Raw genomic sequence first — 14,936 nt, forward strand, 5'->3', positions numbered from 1 at the left:
AAAAAAATTATAAAACTAAATTCTTAACCATCTTAATATTAAAAGATAAAATTTATAAAAATAATTAAAACAACAAAAAAACAAAAACAAAATGAAAAAAAAAAAAAACAAAATAGAGAAACATGGTAGCGATCCACAATATTTTGTAAGGAAAGTTACGGTGCTTTCCCGTATTATTTAACTTTTCTTGTAATACTTGACCTCTAATTTTGATCCAGTCTCTTCAGTTTTAATTATTATAATCCGATACCTAAAGCTGTACATGTTGTGCTGTGTTCATTTAATGGGGAGTGCCAAATTGTTATTGTGCTAACTTCAGTTTTTTAATATGTTTTTTATATTATTTATATTTGAAAATATATCAAATTAATATTTTTAATAATTTTAACATATTAATATTAAAAATAAAATAAAAATTATTATAATATATTTTCAATTGACATGGCCATCTCCTCCTCGTATTTATCATACCTGGCCTAGGAAACAACCCATAAAAAAGCATGGATCACTAAGGTCACTGGATTAATCCACGGTCAATCATTTTTATTTAAACAACAATATTTCACTCGTTTTTTTCAGCTAGGTTTCAATTAGTCTAGACTGTGTCAGTCAAATTGTTAAAAACTTATTAATCAGATCAATTCTTTTTAATCTCAGCTAAAAAGTTGGCTGGATCAGATTTCAAATCTCAGATTTCCATATCAACCCATCAAATTAAGCTTAACAATTGCACTCATCGTGATGTTTAATGCTTAATATCTACTTGTCCCCTTGATTCTAGACAGGGGCTATTTTTTCCAAGTGAATTTTAATAAAAATAAATTTTGGAAAAGTAAATTATTTTTTGATATTTTATAGTATAATAAAAATTAAATTAAAAAATATTTTATAGTGTTTGGTTATGGTATGAAAAAAAACTGGAAAAAAACTTATTAATATTTTTTTTAAGTTTATTGAAATAATAAAAAACAAATATATTCCATATAAAAGAGACTAGAACTTATTTAAACAACAACATTTCACTTGTTTTTTATTTAAGAGTGTGTTTGACAGTGTGGTAGTGGTTGTTTTTCAAATAACTTTTCATGTTGAAATGCATGCTAATGATGTTTTTTTTATTTTTAAAAAAATTATTTTTGACATCAGCACATCAAAACGATTCAAAAAGTACAAACCGTATTTAATTTTAGCAAAAAAAAAAAATTCAAATTTGATGGAAATACGGTTTCCACCGCGTTCCTAAACGCTGCCTAAGTATTGATTTAGCTAGATTTAAATTAGAGCAGACATGTTTAATGCCTAATATCTACTTGTCCTCTTGATTCCAGACCAGAGACTACCAACTTGGAGATTAAACGTATTCAACATGCTAGCCAATAGCCCGAGAGAAAAGTTTTCCAAGTCGTGATGCTTGAGTTCATCAACTATAGTTGGTGTCTTTGATGGTGCAGCATAACAGTCATCTGGTGTGACGTGTACTTTCGTATGCAATAATTTGTGAGAGTTGATAATTTATGGTCGTAAAAATGAGTGCCCCCCCCCCCTCCCAATCGACAGAGCTTAAACTTGGAGCCAGGCTGGCATTCAATTTTGATATTAATACTCATTTAAAACCCGATTAGAGATTAAAACTGTCTCGGCATGGAAAGTTAGCCTGAATGCGTCATGGGATTCAAAATTTAAAAAGGTTCCGTAAATATTTGGATGAATATATAATCAAGAAACAAATATTACACGTTCTTATCAACTTCTGGGGTCAAGAATGTATTTTACCTTTTATTTATTTATTTATTTATTTTTAATCGTGGTCGGAGTACAAACAAGCGGTGCACTCGTTTTCGTCGAGGAAATAAAAAAAGGTGAAAGAAAGAGGTTGACTATAAAACAGAAAGAAAGACAATAAATCATTTTCTCACTGGGCACCGACCGAACATGACAAAAAAAAAAAATATACAAAAAAAAAAAAAAAAAAAAAACGTGCGTCGACCGATCGTGATTGACTTGATGCTTCGCATGTATGTCGATCGAGATATGAATGGTTCCGCTAGTGGATTGATCCCACTTTCTAACATAAAGTGTGGTTTGTTCGTCGTTTCATAATAGAAAATAATAAAAAAAAAGATACTTTATTTATTTTTAGTGTTTGTTTATCAATATGATAACAAGAGTGTTTTTTAATTAAAAATCTATTTAAGTTTTCTGTTTATTTAATTTCAATACATTAAAATTATTAAAAATTACTTGGAATTGGTGTTGTTTTGTGTAAAAGAGATTAGTTAAAAACATAAGTTAAATCATATTACTAAATAGAGTATTAAACAAAAAGATTTGTTCATTTTTTTCTTTTAATTTGAATTTTGAAAAACAATTAAAGGTACGATATCTTTAAAATCTTTGAAAAATTAAACCAACTCTCGTTCAATGTATTTGCAATTTTTTTTTTTAATAAAATGAACTTTATTATAGTTTCTAATTATTTATGGACCAAGATCATATTTTAAAATGTAGTTATAATTGCTTTTTAAAGAATTTTTAATTTTAAAATGCATCAAAATAATATATATTTTTTATTTTTAAAAAATTATTTTTAACATCAGTATATCAAAATAATTTAAAAATATTAAAAAAATATTAATTTAAAATAAAAAAATAATTCTTTTAAAAATACTTTTAAAATATAAAAAAAAACTTTAACTCGTTTTATTCTTGTAATGCTTTCCCATCTGTCGATTTTTTCTCTCCCTAACTTTCCAAGCGAAGTTTGTTGTATTTGTCAATATCTTCTCCATGTTAAAAAAAAAAAAAAAAAACCACGTCTTGTCTTGTTGGATAAGGATGCAGATCTGGACCACTTATGTTTTTTCTCTCCCTCTTTGTCCAAGAACAAGAAAAATAATGCAAGAAAGAAGCTTTGGAGGGGATGATGGGACGGGGATGCACGTACGGCTGTATTGAAATAGCCCTTAAACACAAGGGTTAAATTGAACATATTACAACGTTCGAACCAGTTAAAAAGTAGTCTGTCGTCGTATAGTTAGCTTTTAGATCCTATCAGGAAGGTTTTTAGTTTTCCACTGTAATGAAAATACCTAAAACATATTTGTTATGGTAGCCTTCGGGTTCGTTAAGAGTTAAATAAAAAACATTTTAAAAAATACTTTAAAAAATTAAATTAACCATAAAAACAAAATTTTTATGAGGTCCTGTTTGATATCACCATCTGATAATTTTTTAAAAAATTTCTAAATTTTTTAACTTCAAATTTTTAGATTATTTTGATATATTAATGTTAAAATTAAATTAAAACATAATAAAAATAATATATACCAGAAAAAAAAAGCCCCCTTCCCCACTCTTTAAGAGCGAGAGAAAGAGAGCTTAGATACGTCTCTGTTAATTGCTATGCTTTTCATCCCGAAACAACATGTAGTCCGTCGGATCAACATCAAGATTTGGACGCCGTAACCTTAAGAAGAGGGCAGGACATGAGTCAGGTTATATGGACACTGATGTGTAGCAAGAGATAAGAAATCTTTGAATCACATTTTTTCTTAGCTACAGACAAATTTATAGATTTTGGATATAAAGTTTGATAATAAAAGTAACACACAAAAGCTACAAGATAATTTAAATCAAATAAAATATAAAAGTCTAAATAAAAATAAATTTCAAACTAGAAAAAAAAAAATACATCTTTCAGCCTTAATATATCGTCTAGTTACTAATATATTTGTATGGGCTCCACTGCCGGCGGGCTGGGTTATTTTTCTACTAAACTTAAAAAATAAATTGTTGAGAATAAAAAAATGTTTTTTTTTAATAATATCATCAAATCTAATTAAGTAATGCTAAAGTTTCAAATTAAACCAGAAAAAAAATTATTTAAAATAAATAATTCAATTTAATAGATTTAAAAATAAATTAAATGATTGGTCAAAAAAAAAAAGACTTGTAAAACATTATAGTAAAATCTAAATTAGATTCAAAAGTTAGATCAAAATTCGTGTTTTTTTTTCTTCATAAATGTCATTTGATGCGTTTAGTTTTTTTGAGCTTCAATTTGTCGACGTAGATCGTGCGTCGAACATCCATGATTGGAAGCAAAATACCAAAACTCATATAGCTAGAGGTTCACAGGGACTTGTAGGTCAATGACGTGCAAGTCAATGGGAAATTTCCTCGATCAACGAAATGTCAAGTAGTTCGGTGGCATCCACATCCACCACCGATCTCACAAAAAATCTACATGTAAATCCAACAATCATAGCGGTGGATTGACCTTGATATCATAGGATTATCTAAACATGCCAGGAATTCTCAACCTGGATCGAGACTTGTTTGAATGAATCCTCAGACCTCGAGTGGTTTCAAGCTCGGAACCCACGTTTGCTGCACGACATCAGATCGAATGAGCTGGTTTTCATGTCATCTTTGAATAGAAAACTGTCCTTCATATTTCGGTGCTTCTCTGACGTCCCAACTTGCAAATTGCGCAGGTTTCCAACAACTGTCATTGGGGAGCAGCAAGCTTTTCTCCACGGCAATAATTCGGTGTATTTAGAGGTCTTATTTAAAGGGTTTTTTAAAAGAAATGTATTAAAAAATTCAAGTTTTAATGCAACACAGTTTAAACAAGATACAAGTGGAATCCTCCCGAGGTTGATGTTAAGGACCCATTCTTAGCCATTGCAAGTGTACATGGAGCCTAGTAGAAGGTGGAAACATAACCCAAATTACACGACAGATTAGAGTTACACACACGGACAGATCCGAATAAGAGATCTAGTTTAAGACATCAGTGAATATTTCAAGGAAATGAAAAGGGGGAGAGATTATAGAGATATCTGAACATGCAGTGTTTTGACTATGAATAGTAACTTAACTGAGATTAGTGTTTTTCTTTGGTAATTAAAAAGTTCGAATTCCAACCTAGATTTTGTACGAAAACAGAAAAACACGTAGTGTTTTCTGTACGAGTATTGACACTGTGCGCTAAAATCATAGGGATGGATAAGCAAGTGGTTAAGGTAAAGGAACTGGTGCTGGTCTCTACCAATTCTGATAAAACAAGATTTGCATCTCTCTCACTCCCATGAATTGCTAAAAATCCCCCCAACATGTTTAGTTTTGTTGAATGGTTTTGCAAAGATGTAGAACATACATAGCAATTTAATTTTGGTTATTAATTATCTCAAGATAGAAAAAACAGTTACAACAAAATAATACATTTTTATGTCATTTCTATTGTGAAATGATAAAAAACCTCACTAAACCGAATGATCTCAAAGGACTCATCCGTTATTAGTACTCATAAAGCACACAGCCAGAGGCTCCCGACGTGCATACACAGACCAAACCTTAGACAGAATCCTAATTAACATGTGGAGCGGTTCGATGCTATTGCAGGCAAGCATAATTCACAAGCCCCTGATTAAGGCTATCCACACAGGTTGATGCTATCTGGCAACCACATGACGAAGCAAGCTATGAACCCAGAAGATACGCCAACATATCAAATCGCGGTCACAATTCGGGTGGCAGGCCCTCTTTGACGTCAACAGATCAAGAAACGTGTAAACAAAGAAATATAGCCAATGATACAATTCCCTGCAGCAAAGTCCCACAGGATTTTGCCATCGGGTGATGGATGATGGCTGCCATTGCTAGTGGAAATGGTCACCAAAGAGACAACTACTTAACCGAGCTCTCTTCGGCAACTCCATTCCCTTGAATGCCCATAGAAAGGCCTGCTTCAGCCTATAACAACAGAAAGGTAAAAGTGAAGTCAATTGACATGAAATCTATCTCTATACAGAACATGCAAGTTGCACAGACACAACATTTATTCCTGCCTTCAAAGGTTTCCAGAACATGTTAAAGAAAGCAAGCATCACACCCACGTATAAATCGCAGGAGAGTTGCTACGAGAGACGAAAATGTTAAAGAGAGCAAGCATCACACTTGAACAAAAATGAAGAATAGAATTCGAGATTTTAGGACTTTTTAGCACGAGTGCTGTTTGCTACGAGAGACGAAAAACAACACAGAAAAAGGAAGGCAAAAAAAACATACAAAATGGGAAGGTGTTGCAGCATCAACTCTAAGTCATCCAGCTTCCTTGTCGATGGCGACAACGGCTATAATCCATTCGATGAACAGCTGCTACTCATTATCCTTTCTTCTCCTTACCTGAATTTGATTGACAGAGGGAAAGAAAGAAAGAAAGAAAGAAACCGGGAAGGCGCGCCTGACTTGTGTTCAACGAGCTGACTTGTGTTCAACGAGCTTTTAAAAACTGTGAGCGTGTATGATTTGATTTAGTGAGGGCTTGTTTTAGCATTACTTTTCAGATTGTTTATTTTTTTGTGAAAAAATATCAAATTAATATCTTTTTATGCTAATGTTATAAAAAAAAACTGCATCACAGTATAAATATACAATTTAATACCATACCTGAGTTGTGATAACTTTTATGATGGTAATTTTAAAAAAATTATTTTATAAAAAATACTTTTGGTTGATGTTGGTTTGATATTTATAAATATTTAATTAAAACTGTAATTGAAATTAAGGTGGGATAAAAAAATAATTTAATGTGTTTAGTTAAACATGCTTTTTAATTGAGGTTATAAAATAATTAAAAAAGATATATATTATTGATGGTTTAATTTAAATATTATAAATTTAACTACCATTATTACATCATTAAATAAATAATATTTTATATAAAATATTTGTATTATTCCACTAACTTATCTATAATTTTATCATGTATAAAATTCATCTAATAAAGACTATAGTTTCCATGATTTTTTGAGCGAGCAATAAAATCAGATAAAATATCATCAGAAATAAAATTGAAATTGCGATCAAATTCCACAAATGTTACATCATCATGCTATGTTTTTCTAATTTATATAGTGTTATTAAATAATATTAAATACTAGTTTTTTGAATAAAATATAATTTTAAAAAAATAAATTTTTTTAATATAAGCCGTTATAATCATGGCATTGTTCACATAAACAATGCCCACGTGAATTTAATTCACCTGACAATATTCATGTGAACAGTGCCAACCTTTATAATAAATAGTGCCCGAGTTAATTTAATTCATCTGAACAATGTTTACTTCTCGAAATGAACAATGCCTAGGTAAATTATCGAAGTTGGTAAACATGAGAAGCAACTTTTAATATTATCAAACATGATATTACATGATATTTACACGATAAGTTTTAAAAGCAGAAGCAATCATGTAAGCAATCACCTTCAAATCCTCAAGACATTTTCAATTCCTATGAAACTGAACAAGAGCCGGGTGAGTGCATTTCCAGAGAATTTCGTTGGGGAACGGTTACGTATAAGTTGAAGGCCCTTCCCCTACACATTGTTTTAGCATTTGTTGATCGTTTTTGTTTATATGAGCTGAAAATACTTTGAACCTGCCTTGCAGATTGAGGGGGCCCTTAGCCCCTTTTACTGAACTCATTGTACGATTTTTGTAATCAGCTGTTTTTCATCAATCCAAGGTACAAGCACATAAACATCCTTCCTTGTGAGCCTCCACAATGGATTGCAGTAAACTTCTGAGTGAGGGATAGGGAGAAGAGAGAAGAAAACACTAACGATATGAGTTTCCTATCTTGAGACGGCAGAAAATTCAAAGCTCATTGCATTTTGATCCATATCTTGTAAATTTTGATCCATATTGAAAAAAATTATGGTTTCCTACAGTTCCCAAGCAAATAGCCAAATATGATAAATATGGAGATTAGGGATAAAATTCCCCAGTATCTTGAGACATAATGAGAAACCTTGCTACCAATTCTCGAAGTTGAGTAAAATTCCCAAGACAAAATATAAGAATAATCAAACATCATGACAAATCGACACTTAATTGTTTCCATAGCAAAATGAAAATTTAAATCTCAGATTCCCTCTGGCACGTCAAACAACTAAATAACAAAAACCTGCCAAGGCCTAATTCATTCTCCTGATAAGCTCATTAATGTAGTTCTCACGGTTGCCTGCATCTCCTCCTTCAACATAGTGATTCCTCTTCTTTTTCAGACCACCCAATGGAGCCTTGAGCTGGAATGGCCACAAGAAGTTATTTGCCTCCTTAAAATGAGGTCCAACAGTCATTATCTCATGAACGAGATCTTCCACGCAGATGATGCCGTGCTTGCCTAGACCCTGTGATGACATCATGGCATGTTAGCAAATCGATACAGCAAATGCTACCCATCCTCAAGCAGGCACCGTGCATGCAAAAAGATACAAACCTGCTCAATGATCGAGTTGTCAGTCAAAGGAATTCTCTGCTGGTTCAACTTCCCAAAGCCTCTCTTGTAGATCAATTCCCTCACGCTCTTCAAGTTGGGATACCTAAAATCCATAGAAAAAGACATGGGGTCGTGGAAAGCAAAGATCCATTTGTAAAATCAAAATTGCATAGCAAAGATGCATACCCAAAGGTCACATAAGGTTCAACCCTGTGAAGCATATTCACGGTTGCCTTGTTTACTTTGAGGAAGACACCATTGAAGATCTGAAAGAAAAAGATAGCATGAGTTTAAATTTAAACAAGCAGCACAATGAGTTCAAAAGGGTCTCTAAATGGATAGTGCCTGGTAATTAATAATGATCTAAAAAGCTATATTCTACTCATAAAAAAACACCTTGAAACTGATTAAATTGTCACTCTAGCTACATGAGAAATGTAATGTGTTCGCTAAATTATGGCTAGCTGATACAGCTTAACATGATTTATAGCTAGCTAGTTGCAATCAGTTAAAGGTTAAAAGGGTACCTGTCTCAAACGCAAAAGCTGCAAGATACTCCTGGTCTTGGGGTGCATGGCATTGATACTGAAAGCAAAAATCTCATGTATTTATTAAAAACATCACATAAACTGTCAAACTTAACAAACATAATAAAAACTAACAAAAAAGAGCAACATACCCCCGGATGCGAATAATAAACAAGAGCTTAGCCTCAGGGTCAACATAAAATCCACCCTTCAACCTTGCCTCACGCTTCCATTGTACAAGTTGCTTTTCCTAAAAACTCCCCAAAAAACATTGCATTCAAGAACCTAGCTTTGAATTGAAAAAAAAGTGAGAGATGTAATTCAAAATAGGATAACAAAGCATACCTGCTCCTGGTACTCCTTTGCATATTGCTTAGCTCGGTTGAAAATGAGCTTTCTGTTCTCAGTATTCTTTTTCTTAGTAGCAGCAAGCTCCTGCTTCTTAGCCAATGCCCACTCCTCCTCTCTCTTCTGCTTCTTCAAGACAGACTCTGGAACCGCTACCTTAGTTGCCTCTTCGCCCATCTCTAAGCAGATTGAACAACCTCCCAATTAACACTGACCCTCAAAATTATCAAGTATCAATAACTAAAATTTCCATTTCAAACCTAATCCTAAGCAGAACCAAAAGGAATCTGAGTTTTCAACAAAATAAAAAAATCAGCTAGAAACACAATAATAATTACTCTGCCCCCTTCATTATTCACTAATAACACAAAAATTAACCCTAAATATATTAAAACACGCACACACACGCACACACACACAACTAATCCCTATTTAATCCATTTTTGCGAAAATACATCACCAAAAATCAGCCTGCAGAAATAAGAATGGATCGCGAGATAGAGAAATGAAAGTTATACGATAAGTGGAGCATCGAGTGTAAGATCCGTGATGACTCACCGCGTTAAGGATGTGTCTCGTCTCCGCTCTGCTCGTGCTGTGGAGGATCCGAGAGAAAGGGCTAGGGGTTTTAAGGAGAAAATATATAGCAGGAGGCTGAGAGTGGTGTATACTCTTTTAGGGTTTTGAGGTTACTTTGATTTTTGGATCTGACGGTTGTGAAGGGATTTTAGAGCGAGAAGTGATCTTGGTCGTTAATATACGGGAAAATAATTTAGTGGGGTTATATGGGGAGTCTGAGAAGGCCCAGATGGATTATTGGGGCTTTTGCCTCTTTCAATCTTTGACATTTGCTATCGGGCTTCGGCCCTTTTCATATTATTTTTTCTTAAATAAAGCTTGTAAAGAAGATTTTCTCATTCTCTACCATTTTTTTGTAATCACACACACACACACGGTTAAGATATGGGATAAGAGTTACGCAAACACATGGACTTTTCAAATAACGATAAATATTAAAAAAACATATATGAGCTTTTTGAACATCGATATTTATAATTGGGTCCTATATTAAGATCATGATTTAATAAATCGTAATTTTGTAACCTTATTATTAAATATAATAGTTAAATTGTATAAAATGATTTGGATAAGTATCTTAACATATTTGTTTTATCACTTGACATTTCTCTGCGCATATTCTATGCGATAAAAATGAATTCTTTTTTTTTTGGGAAGAAGAGTTATTTCCACGCAACGCACCATAGTCTTGTTGGTTATTTGAGACGTTGGCTCGCTGTGAATTAGAACTTGATCCCCGACAAGAGATAATTGGAAGCTGAGAACTTGAGATAGCAAGCGAGTTCTTAAAAATTAAAATCTCTGAGAATCCATGGAATTGAAGAGTGGTTAATCTGATGATTTGCAACTCGAAACTACTTTTTTGTTTTTTTTAAGAATCAGAAAGGTCTTACGGCAAGGTCTTGTAAATACGCTACAAGAGGACTGCTACAATTTAGAAAGGCAAATGCATGATCATTACACAGCTAAACTACAAGAACCACACTTGCAAATGCATATTATTATTTCAATTAAGGGAGAGGCAAACATATGATCGCTGTCACACAGCTAAACTACAAGAACCACACTTGCAAATAACATTTGGACATGGTAGCTTGTTTACGATTGCTGGGGGAGACGAAAGATCACTGAACAGGAACAAGAACCAATCGCCTGGAGCAAAAGACGCAGGAGAATTTCCTCTTGTTTCTGTGGCAGATTGGGATGAAACAAAAGTATAGATGAGAATCATAGTCCATAGCCATCACCGGCCCTCCACAACACGGGCATGCTAATGATTCTGCTCCTCGTTTCCTTATCAACTTGTCTCGGACATCAAATATTTGCATGGCTCCCATTTTGATTTCAAACAGGCTCTGCCTTCCCTCCAGTTCCTTCCAGCCTGAATCCCCCCTGCTTGAGTTTTCCGGTATCTATATACATACAAGATCAGTGATTGCTATGAAGTTTCGATTCATCTATGCGTGTGCCTTTCCAAGACCTAGCTAGCTGTTGCCAGGCAACTTCCTGGTAGTTCCGATGATTAATCGATTGACCGCCGAAGATGCCTAGGTGAGTTCCCATCTGAAAAAGGAGTCATAGGAAGGTGAGCGGGGCAACGCCTTTTCAGACCTTGACTCGTCTCGTAAGGAAGCTGCATCGGAGCTTCACTTGGAAGGGAAAATCTTAATTTAGTCCCTAGCCGATATATCTTCTCAATCGGGTCTCAGGTCTATAAAATTTAATAATTCCGTGTCAACCCTCAGACATTCTACACAATTCTCAATCTCAATCTCTCAACAATTTTCTTCAAAAACACACCGTTTCAATACACAGAGAACATTGTATAGGAAATATGAACATAAATTAAGGGAAGAAGACCGTCGAGATGTGGGAAACTTTCAGGATATAATTGATAAGTGTTTAGGTTCGGCATGTAATTAAAAATAAATGTATAAATTAGGGACTAAATTGGGTTTTGTTTTATTATAAAGTGGGACCCCTCAAAATTAAACAGTGTTATTAGAGCATTCAACTAAATAGGTTGATTGTTTTTTTAACATGTGATGATGCCATGTGGCTTAATTATTCATGTAGTGAGTCTACAAAAGCTTGAATTGAAAAATATTTAGAATATTTTATCAACCAATTTGGCATCGTGACGCACTGATTAAAAAAACAGAGGATAAAATATACAAAAATGTATCCTTAATTTCGACAAAGAGAATTGATGATTTTATTAGCATACTAATTACTAAAAATATAAAACTAATATTTTAGTATTCAATAATAAAAACTAAATAACCATTTAGTAAGTGATCTAATAATAAGAATTTGAGACTAAATAATTTGTTTTCATGTGATTTCAAGTTCGAGTCATGTGGTTATTAATATAATAACAACTGAAGCGTTAAGTTTAAGGTTTGTAGAATTAGTTAAGGTATACGCAAGCTAATCCGGACATCTATATTAATAATATAATAATAAAAAAAATCACAACTGAATGCCTCTGTTCTACTAATTACTCACTATCCACTTGATTATTATTCTTAGCAAATATACACTTAGCTAATTAGTTGATCCCTCGACCAACAAATTGCCCTCGCCGTCCGGTGACAGTGGCTCAACCCCGACATCCGTCGAATGGATTGCAACCTCTATGCCATGGATTGGCTTCCTGCAGTTTACACCGAGGATCCTTTTCTGGATCACATAGGATGCTACCATCACCTTCCACCATAGCTGGATAACCCACGAACGGAGAAGGGTGACGAGACTTCACTGGTCCTGCTGCGGTCTCCTCTATTAGCCGCACTCTTGCACCAGACGTGCTCACCAGCAAGAAGAGCATGCAAAGCCACAAAACAATCGTGACAAAGTCTTTGGACGCGGCCATTGTTAAAAATTGAAAGCGAGATATATAGGCAGGTAGCTAGTGCATGCAATAATTATATATATAAAAGTACAAATTCTATCTCAAAATATTGATTCAATACAACTATTCTTTTAATTTTAAAAATATTCATAACTAGGCTACAACGATTTTGAATTTATCCAAATCAATTTGAACACTCTCAGTTCGTAGAGCCGGGCTGGATTTTATAATTATCCTACATCGGTTATGGGTTATGTCTTTAGGCTTCAACTTTATACTTTATGCTGCAGCACTCAATTCATATCTTACTGATGTCCATGGATTGTGAAAATATAAGCCATCACGATCCAACACAATATGAATCTGGGCTAGAATCCTTGGTGGGATGCTAGCTTGCTTGGCCTGGTCAAGGCTGGCCCAATATTAAGGAAAAAGAAGGAGGGGAAGGCCCAAGGCAGGATGTTTCAGGAGGAAAAAGAAGAATGATTGCAAATGTTCTTCAGATTCCAGCCAGGAAATTTTGCACACGGAAAGAGACACGAAACAGGAAAAACGATAAGATTCAAGTACATTACAGCAAGGGAAAGAGGTAGTGCTAGTTGGCAATCCTTGTGAAGATATTCCAGTGCACAAGCAACATCGATTGCAATGTCTAGTCTCTGAAGAAGATTTAAGCTTCTCGGTGCCTCGTTCTCCTCATCTGTTCTGGGAGTTGGATGTAGCAACTTCTCTAGGCTGCCATTGACCATGAACTCATAAATCAAAGCTTTGAAGTCGTTACCATGGCAATCAACACCAGAACATGCTGTCAGTATCTTGAAAAGGTTGCGATGCCTGATGTTTCTCAAGGCCTGACACTTCGCTACAAAACTCTTGGAAGCTCCAAGTCGGAGAAGGTTGAGCACCTTGATGGAAACAGTTGTTCCTACCTCATCAACAATTCCTTTATACAAAGACCCTAAGTTTCCGTTTCCAATCAAATGGGCTGAAGAAAACCCACTAGTAGCAGTGAGGAGACTTCGGTCAGAAACTTTTGGAAGCAAATTTTCTGAATTCTTCAAGCGAGGTGTCTTGTTTTTCATTGTTAACCAGAAAAAATACAGGACAGACAACAGGAAAGTTGCTCCCAGCAGCCCACAGACAACAGAGATTATTATCTTCAGCTTCATCGTCAATCTCCCTTCATTGGACTTGTTGGATTTGCAAGGTGGCAACTGTTGTTCAGGCACGCCCCCACAAAGCCTACTGTTCCCTTCCACTGAAACCGCAGTAGCATTCTTGAAGCCTTGAAGGCACCTTGTAGTGGCATCTCACCATCGAAATAATTGAAAGACAGATTCAAGTACTGCACGTCAAGCTGCTCGAGAAATTTTGGGATTTGGCCTGATAAATTGATGAGAGAAAGATCTAACTTCCAAATGCCTTCCAAATAACTCAAAGATGAAGGCAATTTCCGACAGTAAGTTTTCCCGCATGCATCGGATTTCCAACGTCACGCAGCTGCCAAGTCTTCCAGGAATTTCACCGGATAACATGTTATTAGACACATCAGATGCACCTAATTTCCCCAAATTTTTAACTTCTTCTGGAAAGGAACCATTCAAGTTGTTGTGAGATAAATTCAGCAAAATGGATAAGGTTGATAGACTGAAAAGTTCTTTGGGTATAGTGCCACTCAGATTGTTTTAAGAAAGATCCAATCCAAGCAAATTTCTGCATGAGCCTAAACTTGAGGGGACGCCCCCCTGGATATTATTTTGTCCCAAATACAGCGAAGTTAAATTCGTCAGATTGCCAAGAGAGAATGGAATGTTTCCTGATAATCTGAATCCTGACAACAATAATTTGGCTCTCCCACAGCTCCATTCTTTCCAGGTTGACAAGATTCTCTATCCCATTTAGGATGCTTCCAGATATTCTGTTTCCATCTACAAGAAAAATTCTAAGCCAAGTGAAGTTCCCAATAAATCCTAACGATATCCCGCCAAAATTGTTATCAATGAGAGCCATGATCTCTAAGTCAGTGGTGTTCAGCAAAGACTGCAAAAAGCTCAGATCACCAGTTCTCCCACTTCCAAGGTGAATGGAAGTTAAGCTTAAGAAATTCAGCCTATTCAACTTTTCCAAAGTAGGTACCGATCAAGTAAGGTTGTGTAGACCGAGTCCAAGGTATTCCAGATTTGTTTCTTTGGATATTGTAAAAGGAATAAAGCCAGTAAATTGGTGATATGACCTTGCTAATTAGGAAGTGTGATGCCTAAGTTTAAGGGAGGAGTGCCTTCAAGTTGATTGTCTGACATGCGTAATTTTCTGATAGAAGAGAGATTGAAGATCGAAGGA

At 34.6% G+C, this 14,936-nt stretch overlaps 1 protein-coding gene across 2 annotated transcripts; it reads right to left on the minus strand.

Annotated features, from left to right (window-relative positions):
* Positions 1-7,737: 7,737 nt before the first annotated feature.
* Positions 7,738-9,882, minus strand: LOC118060184 (large ribosomal subunit protein uL30w). 2 transcript variants are annotated; one of them, XM_035073361.2, is made up of 7 exons: positions 9,722-9,882; positions 9,161-9,342; positions 8,968-9,065; positions 8,816-8,873; positions 8,475-8,554; positions 8,289-8,391; positions 7,738-8,199 (listed from the first exon to the last, which is right to left on the minus strand). In XM_035073361.2, exons 2-7 carry the CDS (start codon positions 9,338-9,340, stop codon positions 7,984-7,986), a joined length of 735 nt encoding a protein of 244 aa, XP_034929252.1. In that variant the 5' UTR covers positions 9,341-9,342; positions 9,722-9,882; the 3' UTR covers positions 7,738-7,983. The 2 variants fall into 2 exon arrangements, with proteins under 2 accessions (XP_034929252.1, XP_034929253.1); XM_035073362.2 differs by having other exon boundaries at positions 9,161-9,373; positions 9,722-9,879.
* Positions 9,883-14,936: the final 5,054 nt, after the last annotated feature.

The sequence above is a fragment of the Populus alba genome, chromosome 10, assembly GCF_005239225.2.
Source record: "Populus alba chromosome 10, ASM523922v2, whole genome shotgun sequence".
In the NCBI taxonomy this organism is placed as follows: domain Eukaryota; kingdom Viridiplantae; phylum Streptophyta; class Magnoliopsida; order Malpighiales; family Salicaceae; genus Populus; species Populus alba.